The following is a 24,030-nucleotide window of genomic DNA, read 5'->3' on the forward strand; positions in this document are numbered from 1 at the left end:
ACAAACGGGAGTAGGCCACCTGTGTAGCAAGCTGTACTATCGCACGTCTGAATGTGTGAAGATAAGGTGGTGCGCGTTTCTGCACTGACTTGAGCCTTTTATGCAACCCGCCCTGCTCACCAGGCACCACCATGTCCGACGCTGCTAACACTACGTCTACAAACAACAACGGAGACTCCGGGCTAAACGGTAAGCTAAATGTTACCAAATTTCTGTACAGTTACAGCATGTCATTGTGTTTTGTCTCCGAGAAACTTGTCGGGGTGCACGGCTGTATGTTTATAATACATGTCTTGTGGGTTCTTAATCATTAAAGACAGTTTATTCTACCCGTTCATCTTTTTTTCGGGGAAGACGTGAAACCGATGTATTCTGTTTATTGACAGCGGTAGCGCCAATTGCGTTTCGACCGGCATGACTGACAAGCCAATAAGCCAATCAGCGATTCATGCTAAGGGTTGGAGGTGGGTTTAAGCTTTGTCAACAAGGCGATGTGGAAGAAGTCCTAACTGGCACAAAAAATGGGGGCAGAACGTTAGTTGCTGTACTTTACAGTCAGTTATAGTTTTAGAAATAACAAACACCTATATTATAACAATTCTTACGTGTATACCCTCCATCATTCTTTTTATTTGTTATATTCACAGATAAGTATAACGTTGGCGTCATTCCTTTTTGCTGGAATATTTGTCGATTTTACAATGTGTGCCAGACATACAGAGCAATTGAAAATACGTTTCTCTCCGACCGGCGGTGCAATAACACGTTAAACAAGTACAATATAAAAGCTAAGATATATAAACAAATAAATATACAAAAGGTAAGTAATATACAAATAAGACAAAGAAAGATAAAATGTACAACTATAAAAAGATAAGTAATATTTCAGTAATACATTCTAAATAGTGCAAATGTAAGGCAAAGTCAAACAGCAGCCTACAGGAAACTAACTTACTGAATCCCTTTTAAAAAGAATCCCTTTCAAAGTAATTAGGGATTTTAAAATAAATTACCTAGGCCTACATTAGTGGGTTCACTTCGTCTTCACGTATGTGGAAATGTATCACCCGAACATTCCGTTGTTGAAACGGGATACAGGCAGGACCGGGACTGTCAGCCATAGAGACGTAAACAAAGGCCTGTTTATTACCCTGCTGCACTAACTCAGGGGCTTACGTGGAGAGCTTCTGTGGTTTAAAGTTGTGCCACACTATGGGGGGGGGACATGACTTGACATGCTATTTCTGGCCACAGTGAGGGGACAGACGGTTTGGACATGAGAGGGGAAAGTGTTACAGCACACTTCACTGTAGGAGGGAGGTGGGTCAGGGATCAGACTTTCTAGCCACTTTTCTTATTTTTAAAAGACACAGATTTTTTTTCCCTCTTCATTAATATATATATATATATATATATATATATATATATATATATATATACATACATACACAATTATACAGTGGCTAGAATAAGTTTGCACCCCCATGCTAAAGTTGATTAAAAAGAGGGATAACAAAACCATTTTTTTTTTAAATTGATCATAATGCCTTATTTAAAAAAGAATTGGAAAATCCAACCTTTTAAGGACACCAATTTTCTTTGTGAATGAATAATGTATTGTAAATAAATAAATGTTCTTCCTTAAAATACAGGGGGCATAAGTATACACACCCCTATGTTAAATTCCCATAGAGGCAGGCACATTTTTATTTTTAAAAGGCCGTTATTTCATGGATCCAGGATAATATGCATCCTGATAAAGTTCCCTTGGCCTTTGGAATTAAAATAACCCCATAGCATCACAACCCTTCACCATACATAGATATTGGCATGCTTTTATAGTTCCCCATCTCTAGGTATGGAACTATAAAACCATGCCAATCTCTATGTATGGAGACCAAAAAATGTTTTTTTATTCCTCTTTTTAGTGTGTGTGTGTGTCTGTGTGTCTGTGTGTCTGTGTCTGTGTGTAAAAATCTGTGTCTTTTAAAATAAGAAAAGTGGCTAGAAAGTAAGATTTTAGCATGGTTGTGTAAACTTATTCGAGCTACTGTACATAGGGTAGCCAGTGAGCGACTGTCTTGTTATTATGTCCAACAGTCCACCTTTTTGTATCTATTCAATTTTCAATTCAATTTTATTTATAGTATCAATTCATAACAAGAGTTATCTCAAGACACTTTACAGATAGACCACACTCCAGAATTTACAAGGACCCAACAGTTCTAGTAGTTTCCTCCAGAGCAAGCAACAGTGCGACAGTGGCGAGGAAAAACTTCCTTTTAGGCAGAAACCTCGGTCAGACCCAGGCTCTTGGTAGGCGGTGTCTGACGGGCCGGTTGGGGTTAGAATGAAGAGTGGCAATAACAAAAATAGAAAAAATTATCTGCCTGTTATGCTTGAATAACAATTAAAAATATAGGATAATACAAAAACAAAACCTGCCGATAAACATTTCAGAAGAGTCAGATATGTTTTATTTTAACTGGGGCCCCATAATCCCTGCTACTACAACATTTAACCCAGCACTATTTTTGAACTTACTTTTTAATTCTTGGCTGATAAACTTAGTGGTCACCATAGTTACATATGAGTGAGCCAGAATAACTTAATTTATGAAGGATACAATTCACAGAAGAGTTTTGATTGGTGGCGTTTATATTAGGCTTGCAGTACATGCTGAGACACAACTTCAGGGACAATAAGACCTCACACCGATCAGAAGGAGAAGCCAGCAGTGTGCTCAGTTATCTGAGACTATGCTATTTGTGGTGTTTCCTGGAGCTCTCCCAACAGAGTCATTTTTATCTTAATACCTAGGATCTTCAGGCAAGAGGCCCTCCTCCCTCCTGTCCGCGCCTCACAATCAGTAGATCAAACCGGTCACATCATGTCTGCTTACTCTAAACCCACGGCAACATCTGATAAGTGCTCTTTGGCCAGAATGTTCGGAAGCTTCAGTGTTGCAATGGCCATGTGGTTTTAGTCTACGAAGCGGAGACAATGGGCTCTCGCCAGCAGCTTGGCTCGCAGTCTGTTGTGTAATCCGCAGGATGAGTGTAAATGCTGAGTCGAAGCCTGATTTAGGGGGAGGGGTGCATGCATCGTTTGGGTAGTGGGTATAACTGGCTTGATGCCTGAACTCTCCAGTTCAGTCCTCTGAAAGCTCATATGACCATGGTGTTTACTTACTGTAGTGGCAGAAGAAGAAAGTGTTTTCAAAGCTGGACGATGAGGGGTATTCCCTTAAAAATATTTGCCCTTGCTAACCTTCTTAGTTGAAACCCACCTTTGATATGCCAGTCAAAGTCAAACGCCTGTTGTAAAAAAAGGCCTTTTAAGGCTTCAACTAGCTTTTTTATCAGTTAACAATGTTACAAAAAATAAAAAAATTAAGTACAGCGCAGTACAGAATATGTAATGTATTATGGTTCAATATGTATCTAGTTTTGCTCGATATACTAATACTCCTGGCCATCTTCATGCACAGATGTTTAATGTTGGGCTTCCATCACAGTTTGTGAACACCCAAAAATGTACTTTCATAGACTCTTTAAATTGCTCCTTTATCAATTACTATTATAACATCTGTATTTATAGTACAATTTCCAAATATCATGAATTTCGTTTTGTTCAAGTTTAAATATAACTTATTTGAATCAAACCAAAGTTTAAATTTATTCATTTCAATTGAGACCATTTCCAGCAACTGCTACAAGTGTTCAGCGCAACAAAAAATATTCGTGTCATCTGAAAAAACAGTAACATTTAGTACATTTGATCTTTTGCAGATGTTTTTTAGGTAAAGGATGAAGAGTTTCATGCCTAAAACTGACCCTTGTGGAACGCCACGGAAATACTACGGCTCACTGACCGGCGAATACTCATTTGAATAAACTGACTCCTATTTTCCATAGAGTTTAGTTTTTAACCAGTTAAAGGCCACATCTCTGATGCCATATGTTTCCAATTTTTTTTAAGAGGATTTCATGAACAACAGTATAAAAAGCTTTTTTTAGATCAATGATTACCCCCAATGCATAGTTTGTATTTTTGAGACAATTTGTTAGTCTTTCTACAAACTCAATTAGTGCCATAAACGTTGAGCTACCGGATCTGACTCAATTCTGACTGTCCATTAGTAAATTGTTTTTCATCAATGAAATTATCTAGCCTTTTACAAATAGTTCTTTGAGTATTTTGGAGAATTGAGGAAGCAAGGATATTGATCTATAGTTATTGAAAATATGTGAGTCACCAGATTTATACATAACATTTATAACTCTCTCCTCTCTCCAACAGACAATATGTCAGAAATGTCTCACTCTGTGGAGATGAAGACAATAAGACGTTTATTTATTATAAATGTATTCTGAGTAATCAATAAGAGGAGGGTGGGCATTTTACACAACAGACATGCATGCCTGTCACTGCAGCAAAAGCACAGTAGCAATTAAGGAAATGATGGTTATATTTCATTTAGTTGTCTGTGTAAGGGTCCAGTTATTGTGCATGTTTGCTCACTGGCCTGGCGTACTGGGACACAAATGTAACCATCGTTGATGACATTAGTTTGGCCTGTGCTTTTCCTGTTATGACAAGTCAAAACGTCTGATATAAAAAAGCCTTTTGGAAGCCCCTTGCTTACCCAAAATGAAATTATTTGTCAAAGCTTCTTATATGCATATACAATCAAAAGTGCACAAAGCGAAAAGCAAATCTCAGTGGCTGCACCAAAACAAGAAACGCTAGGCAGTGCATTGTGCCTTGCTGTAGAGACACAGGCAGGCTATTATTTTGGGAATGTTACCAAAGGGGTGGTAATAGTCACTGAAATTAAAAAAACACAGTTAAATGACGCTTCCCATCTAAATGCTTACAACCTTATTGGCCAATGGAAGCAAACATACTGCTCCTCGGGGCACATCAGATCTGGCTGAGCAGGATATTGTTTTATTTGTTTATTGACATGACTTTACACTGGCTCTGTTTTATCAGTTGATCCTGATGCTTGTGTCCGGACATACAATTCAAAACTGTATATTATCTGTTGTAACGCAGTCTTGCAGTCCAGCTTGTTAACATAAACTCAGTTACTTTGTAGAATAGTTGACTGCCATACCAAATATTGAAGAGTTTGTGTCAGTACCTTTTTTAAGTTTTGCTTACTTTTTTAAATATTCTTTAATAATGGTTCTCTACCACAATAATTGCCTGGTATTATTTAAAGCTCATTATTTTTCAGATCATGTTGGAAAAAACAGGAATGTCAACTTTTTTGCAACATTGCATAATAAACTATGGTGGTCAGCATTTTGTTGCAGCAGGAAATGAAACATTTGAGTGCACTGGTGGGGGCATTAAAAAAATCAGTTTTCTGTTTTGGTGAAAATCATTAAAAACCAAAACATTGAGTATTTGCGGCACTGACAGAGGTGAGTGAATGAAAGTTGTCTGTCTGTTTTCCCAGGGTCCTGGGTGGAGCTGGAGATGAACAGAGGCACAGCTGGAGCGGCCCAGTCACCCTCCGCAGATGGTCCGGCCCCAGGCCTGCTGCCCCTCCCTCAGGTGGAGGAAGAGGAGGCCATGGTGGGGGGGCTGGAGCACGTCCCGTCCTCGTCCTCCATCCACAACGGAGACATGGAGAAGATCCTGCTGGACGCCCAGCACGAGTCAAGCCGAAGCAACTCATCCTGCGACAGGTAGTGCTAAAGAGGAACTTGACCGATTTTACACATCAAAGTTTCAAGTGAAAAATGCACTGGGGGTGTGGAGTTAGGAAGATGGGGCTCAAAGCTACATTAAACGCCACTGGGTCTGGCACGCAACACACCCTCTATCTCTGACCGACCTGTCCCCCACCTTTTTAACAAAATAGAAGAATGTGTGGAATGTAAAATATATACTGTATATACAGTATCTCTGGTTCTGCTTCACAGAATGGGACAGACATGAATCCGACAATATTATAGGAGTGCAATGCTTAATAGGTAAAGTGCTCTCTTTAGAATCCTCTGCAGGTATTTTGATGCAGCTGCTGCCCTGCTGAAGGGTTCCTCAGAAGACACCCAGTAGCTCCGGGGCTGCTGTTGTAGTTGTACCTGTTGTAGATTTTTATACAATTCAAACGGTCTGAAATTGGTTCCTCAAAATGAAACCCAAACCTGCCCATGTGTTCATATTGCTGGTGTGCTTGTGAAATTGAACTCAAGGGATTAGCACGTAATCACATGTAATCTTTTGGACACTAATGTCTTACCAGCAATATGAGTGTTTACTGATAAAGCTCTGTGTAGGCTGTAGCTGAAATACATTTGGTTGTAAAGGGGACTTGCAGTTGTTCAGTTTTACAGTTGAAAATCCTATTTAAAAATACCATTTGCACTGTGTGTAATCAGCAGTTCATTTACATTCCATTCCAAATGTTTTCTTCACTTTTCTGTAATTTTGAACTGGAGTGAACAGTGTCTTTCTTTAGCAGGAAACACAACAACATTTGTGTGTGTGTGTGTGCTGACATACAGTCTAAAGGAAGTTATCTTTGTCCAGTCTTGCTCATTTAAAAAAATCTGGGTGTTTTATTAAGTAAATTCTGTGTAAATATTGAGAAAATGGCAGTCTTGAGTAGCGTGACTGAATTATAACTTTTCAGCCAAATACTTTTAGCCTAGATTCCCAGACTGCTGTTCCATCTGCGAACCACCCAATACAAACTTGATGTAAGTACAAAGTAAAAAGACATTTTTTTTTCTTTTTCTTTGAGAGTTGTTTAATATTGGTTACATAGCTTCTAAAACCCCTCAACCCTTGATATTCTTTTAGGGAAACTGAAATTAGCCCATACAATCGGGAGAGGATTCTCTTTTGTCATTGCGCTCTCAACATGCTGAGTCAGCTTTGACTCTGACTTGACAGCTGCTTAGGAATTGAGTTGGCTTCTAGAAATAAAATGACCCTTTTCACAGCGTGCCGTTAGAAAAATCATGACCCTTCAATTCCCAGCCTCATCATTGTGACTGTGTGCGATCCTGGAAGGCACTGCTTATCAGCTGTCAGTGAGTCACCTGAGGATGTTTGAGAACATCTGAGAACACAAGAACACTGTATCAACAAGCTGCCCTGAAATAAGTTGAAACGTCAACATTACACTTTTAGAACAACTTCGGTGTCATATTACACAGATTGAATTAAGAAAATGTGTTCCTGCCAAGACACACACACTCCAGTAAACATTTCATCAGGTCAGAGCACAGGATCAGCAGGACTTTAGTGATGGGAGAAGGACTGGTGAAAAATTCCACACTGCTCTAACATCAAGCTTTCTTGCTCTGAATCTGAGACTCACTGGAGTGAAACTAATAATACAAAATTACTGTCTCACTGGAGTGAAACTTATAATACAAAATTACTGTTTGTCCTTTACGTACTGGTTAGTTCAACAAAGCAGGCCTGTTGCTCATGACATGTTACATTTTATTTACATTGACTTTTTAACAATTTCTCCCACATACAACAAAATTATATGTGGCGACATAAAATCCGAAATATGAATTTGGAAGTAAAGTTGACCGATTAAAGGTGCTGTAGGTAGAATTGTGAAGATCCAGGACTTTGCCAAAGAATTTGAGCGACAACTTCTCAGTCCCTCCCCCCCTTTCTTCTAAAGCCCAAATGGTCTCCTAAGCCCCTCCCCCCACAAATGAGAATGAATGCGTGTGCATGAGCAGTTATTCACATGCAGTTAGACAAATATACAGAAAGTTAGTTTTATAAGTCTTACCTACTGCATCTTTAACCCTCATGTCTGGGATTATACATCAACATCCATACCTTTTAATTTTAGTCTAAATAATTCCTAATTTCTGCTTTTCTAACTGAAACAATAGGTATAATTTCCTTAAAATTAGTTTTATTGACCATAAATTCCAAATATAACTGTAAAACTAAAGTTAATAAGTAAGTGTTATATATTGTTGAAAACGTCAAAAAAGGGACAAACATTGAAAAAAAAAGCGTCAAAAGTGTTGAAAAAAGGGACAAAAATGTAAGAAAAAGATTTTAAAAATCCTCATTGATTATAAAGCATCAGCAAAATTGTTGATTTTCAATTTTGACGCAAAGACAACCCAGGGGTTAAATTACGAGAGTCACAGATTCATTTGAATAAACTACATGGACAAATCTCCATAAAACAGCAACATTTTCTATTAAATTCTACCTTACATCTTAAAATAAGCTCTTAAATGATAATATCTCAACAACAAGGCATTGCTTCTGCCAAACCGGAACAGGATGGCATCGGCCCTACTTCCTGGCAGAAGACATTTGACTCAGGATGAAATCTGTTGCCTTTAATACATGACAAGGAGGGCTAATATGAGAGCTGTGAGTTAGCAAGGATAATTTGTTTAATTTACTGGCTTTTCTTCCTAACTGCATGGTCTTTTAAATATCAGGAAATTAAACGAAGTACAAGTTTCCAGAGCCACACCTCCTTTTGCAACCACACATGTCACCCCCTGCTGGAATTCAGATAGAATGCAGGTTTAAGGCAATTCCTCATTTGTAGCTCTTTGCCTAACCGGATGCTTTGGCCATAATATTTATTAACAGTCTATGAGCTCAGCCAAGGAGGGCGCCATTATACTGGAGAGAAGGCAGACATCTCTACGGCCGACATCTCCAACACTGGGCAACTCGCACCAAAACTATCGAGATGGATAAATAGCAGTACAGGTCGGAGGGATAATAAGTGTTTTTGATTTGAGGGTAAACTGTCCCTTTTTGTAATCAATTATTTGATCATCAGAATAGTTGATTTATTTTATGTTTTTATTGATTAAGTTATTGGCCCTAGCTATTACACCTAAGCCAGTAGGCAAGTTTCTCAAGTAAATAATTTGGCCATAATTATTAATAAGTACAAATATTGGGGATTCAAAATTGTTTAATTTGTTCAATGTTCTTGGCTGTCTACTTGGTTTATAACATCTTGAGACAATGTAAGAAAACATTTTTTATTTTTTTATTTAGTCAGTTGACCTATTGTTATTCAAAGCACTTGCTGAGGTCGCTTGTAATTTAATATATTTTGATTTCTGATTTGGAATGGTTCATAATGACCTAAACTATGTGTTATGACACAATCTGATCACGATTGGTCTTGTGGTTCGTATCCTATCCTCTACTGGCTTGAGTGAAAGCAGTGGCGCGCGCTCAGAAGACAAAGTGACACAAAGCAGGGTTCAGTTCACAATGCTCTAAAGGTTAATGACCCATACAGAGAAACACATTTTCTAACAATCCCTCCATTCGATAATATGACGTGTAGTAAGATAAGAAAGACTCAGGATGGACAGAAGGATCGTCTCAAGGTTGGTTCAAACAGATAAATCTTCAGGGAAGAAAACAGTGTTCCAATATAAACAGTCAAGAGAGGCTTTTACACAATGGGATGTAACATATTCACAACACTGTTTGAGTTTGTTTGAGTGTTGAGCCACACGATTGAATCAATTACCTGTAGAGCTGGATACCGAAGTCAATACTTTTCAGGCACAGACCCAATTGTTTCTTAAGTATTGAGTATTGAAAATGCCTCGTCATTCAATACCAAATTTAGTAAGTAGTAAATCTCATTAGCGTCAGTGAGCCAATAATATGCTTCTACCAATAACTTATAATGCTAGGGATTGGCTAATGTTACACACTGTAGAGACCACGCAGGAAAAACTCTACATTACACAGAGAGACAGGGTCAACGTAGTTGGAGCGAACAATAAATAACAGATTTGTGCCATAATGTGTAATGTAGTAATTTCTTTTTGTTTTATAAATTTGGTATAGAAAAAAACACATAGTTTAGGAAACGGTTTCAAATTCATGGTATTTGTATCGGTATTGTTATCAAATGTTTTGTACGATTCCCAGCCCTAGTTACCTGCCAGCCAATCAGAAACAAATATTTTCTATTCCCGTGGTACAAAGCCTAACTCATCTGAGAATCTTCCAGGATGAGGCGAAGTCCATAAGAAGTCATGGTTTTGCTCTGATTTGTGGTTTCTGACTCTGCCCACAGCCCTCCGCGGCCCCACAGTCCCCAGGCTGACGGACAGATCATCTTTGACGTGGATGTGAGCAGCAGGAGAGACAGTCTAGTAAGAGCTTGTGTGCCCCTCAGGTTCTCCATCAGTCTGTTGTCATGGCAACCTCAACCACTGGCCCTGCAGTGGTGTGTGTGTACATGATAATGACAACTGCTGTCTGCCTTTTGTTTCCATGGAGATGGCTGCCACGCCCAGTGTGAATTTCTGTTTCTTTGGCACAGCAATTGTCACTATTACTGGCACTCTTCTTCTTCCCCCATTCTCTCGTTTGATCTCAGGCAGAGCACTCTGCAAACAAAACTTGTGATAACATTTTCTGTACTGGGTGTGGGTGTGGGTGTGGGTGTGGGTGCGTGGGGTGTGGGTGGGGTGTGGTGTGGTGTGTGGTGTGTGTGTGGTGTGTGTGTGTGTGTGTGTGTGTGTGGTGTGTGTGTGTGTGTGTGTGTGTGTGTGTGTGTGTGTGTGTGTGTGTGTGTGTGTGTGTGTGTGTGTGTGTGTGTGTGTGTGTGTGTGTGTGTGTGTGTGTGTGTGTGTGTGTGTGTGTGTGTGTGTGTGTGTGTGTGTGTGTGTGTAGGTCAGAAGAGGAAGTCTCAGACAAGGAGAGGGATATGGACATACTGATGAAGGACGCCGATGGGTTGCTGACTGTGTAGTAGACCGGAAAACATTCCCCCCAAGTAAGTTTTACTTGCAAACATCAGCGCACGTCCAGGCAACTGAACACACACACAGCTGCTTGTTTGTCCAGAGAAAGTGGTTAGCTATTATTGTAATAAATAGCACACATGTTAAACCAGCTGCCAGAAATTGTGCATGAAACTCTAAAGCTGCTATCCTTTTGAAGAGTTAAATATTAATTGCTTTAAACCTATAAATCTCTCTCTATTTTCCTCAAAAATCTAATCGATTTGTATTTTGTCTTGTAAAATCATCAAGATTTTGACACCTTTATTAACATAAATGATAGTGGATGAGACCAGGAATAAGAACAGGTTCCTCCTCTTCCATCTGCTCGAGCAGCAGCCACCAAAGCTGACTACTGAAGTCATCTAAAGATATACTGTAGCTCCTCTAATGATTCCTAAAGTATGACTTCAAGTTAACCTCCTGCTGTCCTGGGTTCAAATTGGCCTAGTTTTTAAAAGTTTCTACATCAGAAATTTGGGATTCTTTCATCCAAATTGTCCAAATATTACATGGATGGTTCCATATAATGCTTCATTTAAGTTAAACGAAGGATCAGTTCACTAGTTTATTGAATTTTGGGTGTTTTATTTCCCCCCAAAAAACTTTGACAAAAGACAAAAAAATGATATAATTTCATATAAATTAGGTTTCTGGACCATGAATTTGAAAAAGAAAATAGTGTAAAACTAGTGGTAATATATTGTTGTTAGTGATGTGTACAGTATACTGATGGTAGTGTTCCAAAAATTAATTAAATGTTTAAAAAAGGCATTAAAAAGTGATTTAAAAAAAAAAGTGTTGAAAGCGTCAAAAAATTGTTCATTTTTAGTTTTGACCAGGGAGGACAACCCAAGGGTTAAAGCTCACCCCCCCTCTCAAAAAAAGAAAAAGATGTCTGGGGGACATATCTACCATGACAACTGTGCTGTGTCTAAAATCACTGTGATCGTTGCAGGGAGTTTCATTTCCGTCACCCTCGTCGCTCGGTAACACTCAGCATGAGGAAGACCGGGGTCATGAAGAAAGGAGGAATCTTCTCCGCTGACTTCCTCAAAGTCTTCATCCCCTCGCTGCTACTATCACACATCCTCGCTCTGGGGGTGGGGTAAGTAAAAACACCACCGATCACTGAGTGAACATTAAGCCCGGTAGTAGTTTCATGAAATGTATAAAAGCCATTTCCACTTTTTTTTTTTAATAAACCTGTTTTATTTTTTAATTGTACATAAACCCCACTAGAGGGAGCTGTCCAGCCGCAGACATGATTCAGCCGTGTACCGCCTTTGGATCTGTGTGACAAACTGGCAGAGCAGCTGCTGGCTGAGAGGCTGCACACCTGCTGTGTTGCCATGAGCCTCGACACTCCCAGCAGCACTTTCTGCTCACAATAACACGTGTTAAAATAATCCTGGCTCCTCAATCAGATTATGTTACAGCGAAGATACCTCCGACAGCAAGCTTTTTGTGTACTAATGTGGTATACTACGCAATGGGTGCCAATAACAAACCTGTCATCATCAGAACATCTCTGTTGGCCATTCTGGAGTGTATACAGTTACAGAAGTAGTCACTGCGCTGCAGTGCTCTCACTGAACTCTAACTGGGAAGAAGTTTGAGAGAAAAGTGCTAATAGTTTTATTATTGGTATTTCAGCTTTAAAGCTTTAAAGTTACCAGTTATAATGCTGGCTTTTGGTTATAATTTTCACACATTTTCTAGAAATGTGTTTCAAATGTGTAAAACTTGGCTGTTGTGACGTGTTTATAGCAAGACAAGTTGAATAATAACTAACTAATTAATGATGGCTCTGTTGCACCATTATTGCAATGAAGCGATTGATGTTATTTGTTACACCCGTGAAGGACAAGTCAAGATGCGATGAAAAGGGACATACACTACTAGAGAATTTTCTTGGCCTATTCAGATTTGTTTTAAATTCTGGCCGGACGATTCCGTTTTTTCTAACTTTCTTTCTAGTTAAGAACTGATGATTAAAAGCATACCCAAACGTGTTTGAAACGTTTCTTTAATGGAACATTAAACTGTATGTTCATAATAAAACACTGACTATTAAATAGCTTTAACTTTTTCTCCAAAACTGCCCAAGGTTACAGAACCTTCTCTCAGAACCCAAATCTCTAAATAAGAAAATGGCTCCAGGTCACTGGACAGAGCCTTTTTTGTACAAAGTAAAATCCAACTGAAAATGAATTGCAGCCACTTCATCTCACATGTTTAGAGTCATGTTCACATGTATTGAGTCAACTATTTATTATCTATTGTTTTTAATCGACATCGCAATATGAACTTGCACAATAGACATATTGCAAAAGACACTTTTGCAAGATTTTTTTAGTTAGTTAGCAGAAAACAGCACTTCAAAATGTGATTCTTTTTGAAGGGGTGCCTTTTTATTTATAATTCCATGTTCAATTTGTTGTGTGTGTGTGTGAGATAATAGTTGGTTACGGTCTCTGCTGCTCCATGGGTGACGCATGCGTGTAACCCCTGAAAGGTGAAGACAGAATAATACATGTAATGTAGTCAGTGGAAAAGACAACAAGTCTTACGCTTTTCTGGAGACGTTCTTAGCTGTCGGCGAGGACATACCTCGCATATCAGGTCTAGTGGATACACCACTGCAGGTTCCCAGTGATAGTTTTCCCAGTCCCATGCTGCAGTGGGGATGCTTTGTTGGACGGTGATATGTGTCTGTGTACCTTCTTCTCCACAGAGTCTACATCGGAAAGAGGCTGACCACGCCACCCGCCAGCTCCTTCTGAGCCTGAAACGGAAGAAAAGTGCCTGAGACGTGGCCACGAATCGTTGAAGAAAGTTTTGCTGTCGTGAGAAGAAAAAACGCCTGTGTCTTCTCCCTTTGTCCCGCCTGCCCCCCGCCTCCCCTCCTCGTCCCTGAGATATGACATGTTCTCAGGAGAAATGCATCTTTCCTTTCTCTCTCTCTCGCTCCCCTCCTTCCCGCCTCCCCTTTATTTCTTGATCGGCTGTTCTCTGTAGATACCCCCTCCCACCCCCCTCCTGCCTTATATACTTGATTCCTTTATGTAAGCTTTTCAAAAATGAATAAGGTCCCATATTTCCTTTTCTCCAGCGATTTGGATTTGATGTTTATAATGGGTGGCTTTTCAGGGAGGGTTGCAGCATCAAACCAAACTCTTCTACTACACACTATCCCTTGACCATCTGACAACAAGGGAGGACTGTCCAGTTTGAGAAATGACCACAGATTGTGCCACCTACATGAGTAACCCAACACTCGGATCTCTAAAAGGATTCGACCAAATTCAGAGTTGGCTTTGCATACTGGAATTGTAATCATGCCTTTTTGAAAGTAGCCATTTTGTTACTTTTCTTTAATATAGTTTTTTTATTTTTATTTTACAACAGTGGTTTATTGAGAAGGTGCAGCAATGAAAGGGTCATAGTGGTCATCATAAACCACAAACGCTCGTGAACTGCAATGGGGAAGTCTCCGGCTTATAAAGAGAGATTTCTGTGATGGAAACTAGATATGAAAATCTATTCAATTCTGCATCCAAATGAATATTTTGCAAAGTGGCAATAACTGGAACCAGAGTGTAGATGTGTGCTGTGCAGGCAGGAAGTGCGTCCTTCTCAGCGTGTACCCTAGCAGTATTTTGTGGTTGGGCCTTGGGTGATGCCACTGCACGGTCCAGAAAAGTTCAGTGTCCACGTTGTTCTTCCAGTGAGCTTCCTGGTTTGTCTACCACACATTGTAGAGCTGGTTTGGTCCTGACGACTCAGTTCCCACTTACTTCTACTCCAGATTGGAGAGCTTGCGTTACTGACATTGTTTTAAGGGGTAAATGTATTTAAAAGTTAAGGTATACTAAGCAGGATTTGTCTGTTGGTCGGTTGGTAGAGACACAGCGTTCAGAGCTAGGGGAGAGAGAGAAAGCAGCGGCGGAAGAGCAAGCTAGAGAGTGAATGGAGAGAGGGAGTGGCATCGGCGAGAACAAAGCCGCGAATCAGAGGAATAACTCGTTATTTTCTGATTGCTTCCCGGCGACATTCTCAAGCATAAATAAACACACCTGCACCTCCGCCCACCTCAGCGGGAAGGTGTGTGTGAACGCAGAGCTTCACCCCGTCGCTGCATGTCTGTCTGTATCTGTCGAACAGCACAAACACAGCGACAGCGAGGTGACCGGGCTGCACACACTGCATGCTGCAAAATAAGAAAAGAGGGCAGATACAGACACCGCAACACACTTCTACTGGGTCATAAGTAACGATTGAGAGGGATTATTTGTCCATACATTGTTTTTCAGGAAGATGCTCTTTATATACTTTTTTTTTTTTTAGACTATTTTATGAAAGATGAAAGCTTGAAATCATTGACTTTGACTTTAAAGATATTGGTTGGATTGGTTTTTAACGCCAATATCTTTGTGAAAATGTCCAGTGATAACCAGCCCTGCTCTCTTAACACTCCAATGCGTTTGCCAAAATTTCCACAGAAATACTTCATCAAGCTGCAGATGAGAGGGACTGATTCCAGGGTTTTGACAGGCAAAAGGTGGGCCTCAGTTTGGCATTTGCAGATGTGCAGCGGCTTCTACTCGACTGAAGGGAGGTTAGTTTTTATGTAACAAGGCTCTACTTTAGGTGTAAACACAGGTACTCGGCTAGCATGTTCAGTAAGGTCAACAGCATGATTTAAAAAGCTTGATATCAGAAATCGGGGGGGGGGGGGGGGGGGGGGGGGGGGGGGGGGGGGGGTGAGTGGCTGGACTGTGGTCAGTTTTTGTCCCAAGGCCCTCCCACAGCCAGTCCTGGGTCAAGTAATATTTGATTTAGAAGTAATTTTTTTTTTTTCTCCTGCAGATGTACAGGTTTTTACTTAGAGGATGACACATTGAGTTTCATTTTTAAAGGCGAGCATTATACTACCTGACGTTACTTTGTTGCCTTTTCAAAAAAACATTTTATGATAACTTAATTTCAGTGTTACATTTCCCGAAGAAAGAAAAAGAAGACGTAAAAAAACTCTAAAGAAGTGACTTCTATGAGCTCTGATCAATGTGAGTCATAACTATGAGGAAGATTTTAGTTTAGCTTTGTCAACCCCACTTGAAGGCATAGATGGGAAAGTATCTGAAAGTTCTACTTGAAGTTAAAGTAGAAAGGCTCTCTTTGAATTAAAAAAATAAATAAAAGCTGCAAAAGCTATTGCACCCAGCAGGTGGACTCAGGACGCGTTACCTTTTTGTTTTCCCTCGTACGACTCACTAACTACCAACAGTGGCTGGGGTTTGTCTCTGTTTGGGCCACAGAGGGGCCTGTGTTTGTACATGCAGTGTTTGACAGCGGTATTTTGGATTGTTCTTTCCTGTTTGGTTTGTTTTAAGTAGTCTCTTTTTCCCTGTGAGGTTGCGGAATGAGTGAACACAGAGCGGAAGTCAAGTTTAAAAGTGTGAAAATAGAACCTCTATTGTTGATGGCTGGACCTGATGTGAATGTAGGAGAGTGAAGTGTGGAAAGAGACTCCCCTCAGGCTGTGATGGTCTAACAGTAGTTATTGTAATAATGCATTTGCTTTGATTTTCTTTTTCCCATTGCATTGGAAGAATTGATAAAACATTTTGTCATTAAAGGTACCTGAATGAAGCTTTTCACTGAGTTGATTTAATACTTCAGTCATCTTTTTTTTTTAATTTAATTTTTTATTTAACTTTTGTTTAACCAGGTAGGCAAACATACAGTTTCACATTGATTGCAATGCAGTAAGTAAGACGAAGGATATGCGAAAAAAGCATTATTATTAATAAATAGCTTAATATGATTAGTAACATAATGGAGAATTTAACCATTCTAGTAAATCATTGGGTATGCAAAAACTGTAAAAAGAAAAAATGTTTTGCTGAATGCCACTTTCAATTTTTGAAATTGAATTACCTTGAAATCAATTTTATCTTTTTGTTGATGCATAAACATATAATCCTTAAGGCCTTAAACTGATTCTTCTGGGATTAAGCTATAAATAAATTATAAAAGTTTGTTTCATTTGACCAGCAGGCCAAGAAATACCTACAGTATTCAATTAGCTATGATATGAAACTGTTGGTAGCAACCAAATCTTAAACTTATCAAATCAGTATTGCCAGAGAAGACCTTAAAGTGGACAGAAAAATAGAAATATAAAGATTTTATAATTTACAACTGGCAAACTCCATGTGCTGAGGTAGAGTTTAAGTAAAGGGTACACATGTAATTCCCAAACATGGTTTACATTTTGTAATACCATCATCATTTGCAAGTGCCTTTCAATATTTCAAGTGTTAATTGTAAAAACACGTCTTGAATTAAGTGTTTTTTCCGTCTCCTTGGTTCCGCACCCTATCGTCCTCAGCAGCTGCCACACGCCCCGACCGTTGTTCTGGCCGGGATTCAAGCCCCCAGCAGCAGAAACACATCGCTGAGACCTGAGGCGTCATCGGGCCTCTCAGGAAATCTCAAGACGTCCCTGAACTCACTGGAAATTCCCACAAGCTCTGTCTGCCATGTGCAGTATGAAGACACTCAGGACATTTTGCAGCTGAGGTGAGGAGACGCTGAGCTTGCCTTTTAATGTTATAAATATTTATTAGACAAGGGATAGCTTAAATCAATTACATTTACGTAGAAATCTGTGCAAATGATGCATTGTAATGGCTCTTAAAAAGGGCCGCATTTGTTGGGTGTGAGATTATTGTCTCTTATGGGTCCTCAGCCGACCTGCTGTAGCAAACCTGTTTGTTCAAACCTCCTTTCAAATACAAAACTTGTAGAAGTGTTAAGCTTTTCTTTGCATAACCTAAACCCTTTAACCTAGACCGGATGTTTTAGCTGCTTGAAACCAGAGCAGGGAGACACCACGTCAGCACCGACTCCAACTATTTGAAGCAGCTCAATAAGGCCACACGTAGCGTCTCTGTCTCTCCCAACAGAACATCTGCTGTACAGAGCTGTCCGAGGGAAGCACTGCACTCCAGTGGCAGACACTCTGCAGTGCTGACTGTCACTGGTGCCGTCTCTTATTTCCTTTAAAAAGGTTTCCCCACAATTTACATGAACTTCGTTTTTCTCCCAAAATCTGCTTGCATGTATTGATGTTGCAAAAATGTCAGTGCCATGCATTAGCATTAAAAAACTAAGTCATGTAGGAAGCCATCTTCCTCCCCGTCCGTGTTTAAATAGTATTATTATTGTGAAGAATACTGGTGGTATACATTTGGATTAGGGCCTGGAGCGTGATAGAACTCCATCCCATGCTTTTTAGATATATCTTTCTCACAATAATGCACGATCTACACCCATATTTCCTCCAGAAACAGACTTTAGTGCTGCCATATGAAGACCATCGACTTAGTTTATGTGCTTTTTTCCCTTTTCTGCTGCTTTATAAAGCTTTAAATATAATTCTTTGACCACCACCGTGGAGCTAACGTCTTAGTGGTTACACTGGGATGTGTTTGCAAGCTTTCCTGATTGGTCTGATCCTCTCAGCTAAGGGTTAAGACCCCCATCTATAATTCTCCCCCTCTGAATAAATGTTAGCCATTAGATTTTACTTGCCAAAGTCCAAAGTAGATTTATTAAAGTCAAGCATCTGCACATTGTTCACTCGTGCTGTCATTTCTGACTGAAATATACTTCTGGTCCTCCGCATTGAGAGGGAAACTGCGACTTTATAACCCACAATATTTCTTTGATGACTAGTTATTTCAGAGATAGCATACGAAACAAATCCCGAGTTTATGAATTGCTTATACAGTAAAAAATAATATATACTGTATCTATGTATATACTGTATATTCCTGACTGCTTACTGGTGCTGTAAAAACAACCATAGGACGAGAGAATAAAATTAGACAAAGCATCAGGCAGAAGAAGGATTGTTTACAGGCATGTCTTTGGTTGACATTTGGGAAACATGCTTACTGTCCGAGAGTCAAATGAGAGATTAACATCGCTCTGTAAGGGGAGAAAGGCCAGCATCATGCAAAGTAGTAAAACACAGGCAATTACGCACAAGCAGTTTAAAGATGACAACCTAAAACCATATTCAATGAACAAAAAACAGAAAGGAAGCAATCTGACAAACAGACTAAAAGCCAAGCAAATGTGAGCAGAGAAGGCATCAGTTTCCTCCTGCACACATGCAGATAAAACGATAAAACTACAATATTGAGACCATAATTGATGGTCAAATATACAGTCTGACTGAATGGAAGAAATCATCTAGAAAATTTCAAAACCCCACTTCATGTTAAATTGATTGATTCAGAAGTTCACATCATCCAAAACAAACCGATAAAGCTGTGAATGATAAATCGTGTGTGTGTGTGTTTGTGTATGCGCGCACGCACGCACGCACACACACACACCTGAGTCCTGCTTCCTGCTTCCTCCTCCACAATGCCTCCTCCACTCCTCCTCCATCTTCCCTATATGGAACCTCAGAACACCTGTTACCAGCCAATCCAGACACAGTGAGGCACGTAGCTCCTCCCACTGCAGCTGATGGCGTTACCATGGGTTACAGGGTGGTGGCCAGCTCCTTCTCCATCCCTCTGGTGAGGAGACTTTCCTCCCCGTCTCCACTCCGATGCAGCAGCTTTCACTGCCAGATGAAGGCACACTGTGAACAAGTGAGACAAAGAAATCCCAATCCTGACACGCCATCAATAATTAGTAATAATTCAGAGTGCCAGATTAGCTTCTTTGGATGTTCTTTGGTGTTTGCAAATCAAAACAGCTGTGTTCATGCTTTATTTATGAAGTCAGCTGATCAAACGGCTAACACAAATTGCAGACACATGGAGCCATAAAATATAGAAAAACTACTTCTAGTCATTTATATTTATTTATGAAATGATGTCAGTGGCATAAAGTGTGTGACAAAAATGTCTTCCCCTGTTGGCAGGGGGGGGGGTGTTTTGTCATTTCCTCTTCTCACTTACTTTCACTTGTCTACAAGGAACAAACGTTCCCACTCCCCTCACCCTCCCTCTGATGTTTGGCTGTATTATAGGTCATATATTCCCCCCCCCCCCTCTATGTAAGCAGATGGGACATGGGCCAAACCAAAAAAAATCAAAGTACAGGTCAAATATAGTTTTTTCAAAAGATGGTTTCTGTCATTTTAGGTAGTTTTTATCACGCTGTTTGTGTGTTTTGTTTTTTGTTTTTTTTCGGAAAAGTCATGATTGACAAGTGTGACTTGCGACAATTTACGATAATCACTGGGGGCCCACAGCTCATTTTTGGCCTCAGGGCCCTGGAGAGTTTTAATCCAGCTGTGTTCAGGGAGGAAAACAAAGGTGCATTTTTTCTTCTTGGTTTTGGCTTCTTTTGAAACACTAGAACTGGCTTCATGATGCATGCTGATTCATGGCTGTGTCTTCCAGGTTAACATTACACTGGCTTCATACAGATAGCTGTGTAGACTGAAGTGAACAGAGCCAGTAATCTAATCTAATAAGCAGTTCCACCATGTTTTTATGAGGAGGGTCCACTAATGGTGCTGATCTCACTACGTGTCCCACATCTGTTCTGGATGCCAGGACCGTGCCCTTCCTGTCCGGAGAGACCAGACTCTCACTGCCTCTTCCAGCTGTTTATCGGGCGTGCTGCCAACTTTCCCCTCTCATTATCTACCCCCCCAACCCGCTGCTCTCAGTGGGGGAATTTTTTTTATTTTTTTTTTTATTTTTTTTTGTGGAACGACAGCTAGAGCGCTGTCTCAGCCTTTGGGTGTGGCTGCACCTTCAACATTTTCACTTTTCAGAATCCACCTCTGACATTCAGACTATCGGCCTTTCCGGTAGAGATGAACACACACACACACACACGCACACGCCCCTGGGAGAGGAAATGGTAGCAGCAAAGCCATTTGCTGCCCACCACGTTGTTATGGAAACTGAGTCAGCATGGACTCGGTGCTGAAATGTTTCCAATGGCCATTTGTGCAGGAGAGGTTTTGTCTGTCCCAGGAATGCACAATGTGTGTTAGAGTAAGCTGTTGCTGCCCCGTATTGATCACCATGCACCACTGATTTATTTATACCTCACAGCCATCTATTCTCCGTGAGGCTCAACAAAAAATGGTCCAACACGTTCATTAAAATCCATAATTAATGCATAAAACTATTCTTCAAAAGGCTATCTAACTTCACTTTAAGCAACATGGTAAGGAAATGTAGTTGAGTAGATCTACATATGTAGGATATTACTACTTGCCATGGCTCTTTCCTATGACTACATGGTGAGTTCATTTATTAGCCTACTTGATTTGCGGCCCTCTAATACGAGTTTCCACAACTAATGATATAATGAAATCCACAGGTTCCGAGTGGTTAATTCAAAGACTTGTCTTAATAATCTCATCAGTCTACAAATTTGGGTCCTTTATTCCTCCCTCTATGACCTAGGACCGGTTCATAAACTAGGAAATGCAGCCCACGGGGGTGTTTTCCATTTTCATATCATATTTTTCTGTATGAATGGTTCCTCTACTATGTAAAAGCGCTTTGAGTAGTTGTTGAAATTAGAAAAGCGCTTTATAAATACAGTCCCTTTAATATTGCATGTGACGTTTTTTGCGGGGTGCAAATGTTCCACCTATACAAGTTCCTTATGAGACTATTTTGCAGAGGCCCTGTTGCTGCGTCCAGAGCTTCCAAGACAATTGTGATTGGTTTAAAGAAATGCAAACAACCCAGAGGGTATTTTTCTCCTATCATGAAATGTACATCTGTGGAGGGCCAGACCTTACTCCACAACACAGGGAAATAGGTCTGGCAATGTGAGTCTACTGCACACTAGTTCCCTTTGTTCCGTAAAGAAAAAGAACTCGCTGTGCCATTTTCAAATAGGACAAAGACTCACTATATTAAAAAATATATATATACATTATTGCTTATGAGAAAATGTTCTTATGTCCTTATGATGTGTTGAATATAAATACAATAAGAAGACTCCAGTTACAGTCACATGATCTTTCCTTATCAGAATTATGATGTGTTATGATGCGTGTTTATACTGCATATTATATTTTCTGATCCAGCTGTCATTCATAATGTGCTCACAATGCGTGCTTGATGACTTGAAGGGCGTTAAAAACAATGATTAAAGAAGTGTTAGTCACGGCAAGAATGACAAGCTTTGATATTTCTGTTAGGATTGATTTATGGTTTAAAATACAGAGTTGTGTGCAGAAATGATGAGCCTCTGTCATACTTTTAATACGTGTGTTTGAGAATTTGTACAAAGGACTAACACGCCACACACTGTAACAAAGGGGGTCACTATTTGTAACTGAACTGATTTTCTGTAGTCACATTGGGTCAGTAGGTCAGTGATCGTGTCTTTAACTTTCTTGGATGCAGAGCAGGAACTTATTGCAAAATAAATAGACTTTCACCAACACCAAATACATTAAGTGTTCCGTAATCTGTCTCTCTTGCCGCTGACATAACGATGGAGTTAAATGTGTTTTTTTCAGAGTTCAAATTGTAAGAAATACAGGGGCAGGGAAATATACAGTAAATGTTACTCACTCTTAACACAGGCAGTGCATTACTCTGCTGTAAGACAGCGAAGGGTAAAACACATCTGATGAAGTGTAACCTTGTGGGGGAAAACAATCTGATGCTAAAAAAGTGTCAAGTTTGCAGAGTCTGAAAACACTTATGTAAGCAGAAGTTGCAGTGCAGGACTTTGCTTGGGAAACAGTCAGTATGAAGATAACAGTGGCTGTAGGGAGGTTTACAGTTTGACTGGATAGTGATAGAATAGTGAGAGATTCCAGTCGTTCTCAGTGGCGGTGCTTTCAGCGGTAAAACCAAAGTAAGTAGTACATTAAACTCTGTGTATAATGTTGAAGTAATGGGCAGTCATGGCCCTCACAGAATAGTACTGCACAGTAAAGGAAGCTTTTTGTAACCGGTTTACCTGGAGGTATGGTGACTACTGCAGGGGGAACCCCAGTCTTAAAGTCGGGAGACTTTAGAATGACAAGAGACAAAAAAAGGAATTGGTCAAAAGTAATAGCTGAGATATTATGTCTTTTAGTCTTGGCATGAGTCAAACTGGATCCTACAAGTACACTTACTAATGTATGTACATTTGTATGTTTTTTTTTTTTTCTTTTTTGCCTATTGTATGTATGATTTCTTATTGATAATTGTTTTCTATTTTATTTTCATTCTATCATTATGTCATATTTGTGAAATATGTAAATATTGCACCTTTTACTCTACTAAATGCATTTAATACCTTTATTTACAGATTGAGCTTAATAATTAAAAATATATAAATCAACTAATAAATGATTATGTCATATTATGTTATATCCATCCATCCATCTTCGTCCACTTATCCGGTATCAGGTCGTGGGGGGAGCAGCTGTCATATTATAGATACAAAAATAAGAATACCGTTATCTCCATGGTAACATGTACAAGCTACCCAGCAGTATGTCAGTGTGTAAAGTAACCAAATAAAAATTAACTCCACCTTTAACAGCTAAAACACCAAGATTATGAACAGATTGAATGACTCCAATAATTCTAACATATATATATATATATATATTTAGTATGTATATATACTGTATATATACTGTATATATACATATAGTATATGATTCTGAAAATGGGCCATTCTGCATATTACTGTTGGATTTTTGTTGTTGTTATTGTTGACAATAATACTTTTATACTTTTCACAAGATTTTGATTGACTTTTACTTGAAACAGATTATTGTTTCACTGTTACTACTTTAACTGAAGTAAAAGATCTGAATACGTCTTCCACTATTGCCCATAATGCAACCTGAGGCATCGTGTAATCTGACTGTCCCTGCCGGCTGTGTTCTTCTTTTAAACTCCATGTCCCCAGTTACTAATGCAGACTTTTAGATTTTATTATATATATTATATATATCTCCAGGCTCAAACACAGATACCCCTGATGACGTCATAAGGTCAGAAAAACTTCAACTAGACCACTGGTTCCCAAAGTGGGGGCCGGGAAACCCCCAGGGGGCCCTGAGTGGGCTGCATTGGGTTCCCAGCAAAAAGGGAACTATTTTAAGTTTTCACTATAATTTCATCTTTAAATAACACAGTGAAGGAATGTCTGACTATTTTGTTCTTCGGTTTCATACACTTTCTGTAATAAAACCTCTAAAAGCAAAACTCTTATCAGA

General features: G+C 39.6%; 1 protein-coding gene and 1 long non-coding RNA gene across 2 annotated transcripts in view; one reads left to right on the forward strand and one right to left on the reverse strand.

The window, feature by feature from the left end:
* bnip3lb (BCL2 interacting protein 3 like b) overlaps window positions 1-15,512 on the forward strand; it is a 15,635-nt gene extending 123 nt beyond the window's left edge. Inside the window, 7 exon segments of the mRNA XM_032538867.1 lie at window positions 1-189; window positions 5,471-5,702; window positions 10,079-10,157; window positions 10,682-10,752; window positions 10,754-10,783; window positions 11,749-11,898; window positions 13,528-15,512. The exon segment at window positions 1-189 is cut by the window's left edge and continues 123 nt beyond it. Of these exon segments, the coding sequence (XP_032394758.1) occupies window positions 132-189; window positions 5,471-5,702; window positions 10,079-10,157; window positions 10,682-10,752; window positions 10,754-10,783; window positions 11,749-11,898; window positions 13,528-13,576 (669 nt within the window). The 5' untranslated portion in view covers window positions 1-131 and the 3' untranslated portion in view covers window positions 13,577-15,512.
* A 470-nt stretch (window positions 15,513-15,982) lies between these two features.
* The window catches only part of LOC116703874 (uncharacterized), a 25,661-nt gene continuing 17,613 nt past the window's right edge, over window positions 15,983-24,030 (reverse strand). The window contains exon 3 of the long non-coding RNA XR_004335531.1: window positions 15,983-16,192. This is a non-coding gene — a long non-coding RNA (uncharacterized LOC116703874). The remainder of the gene's footprint in view (window positions 16,193-24,030) is intronic.

This window comes from Etheostoma spectabile, chromosome 16 (genome assembly GCF_008692095.1).
Source record: "Etheostoma spectabile isolate EspeVRDwgs_2016 chromosome 16, UIUC_Espe_1.0, whole genome shotgun sequence".
NCBI classification, from domain to species: domain Eukaryota; kingdom Metazoa; phylum Chordata; class Actinopteri; order Perciformes; family Percidae; genus Etheostoma; species Etheostoma spectabile.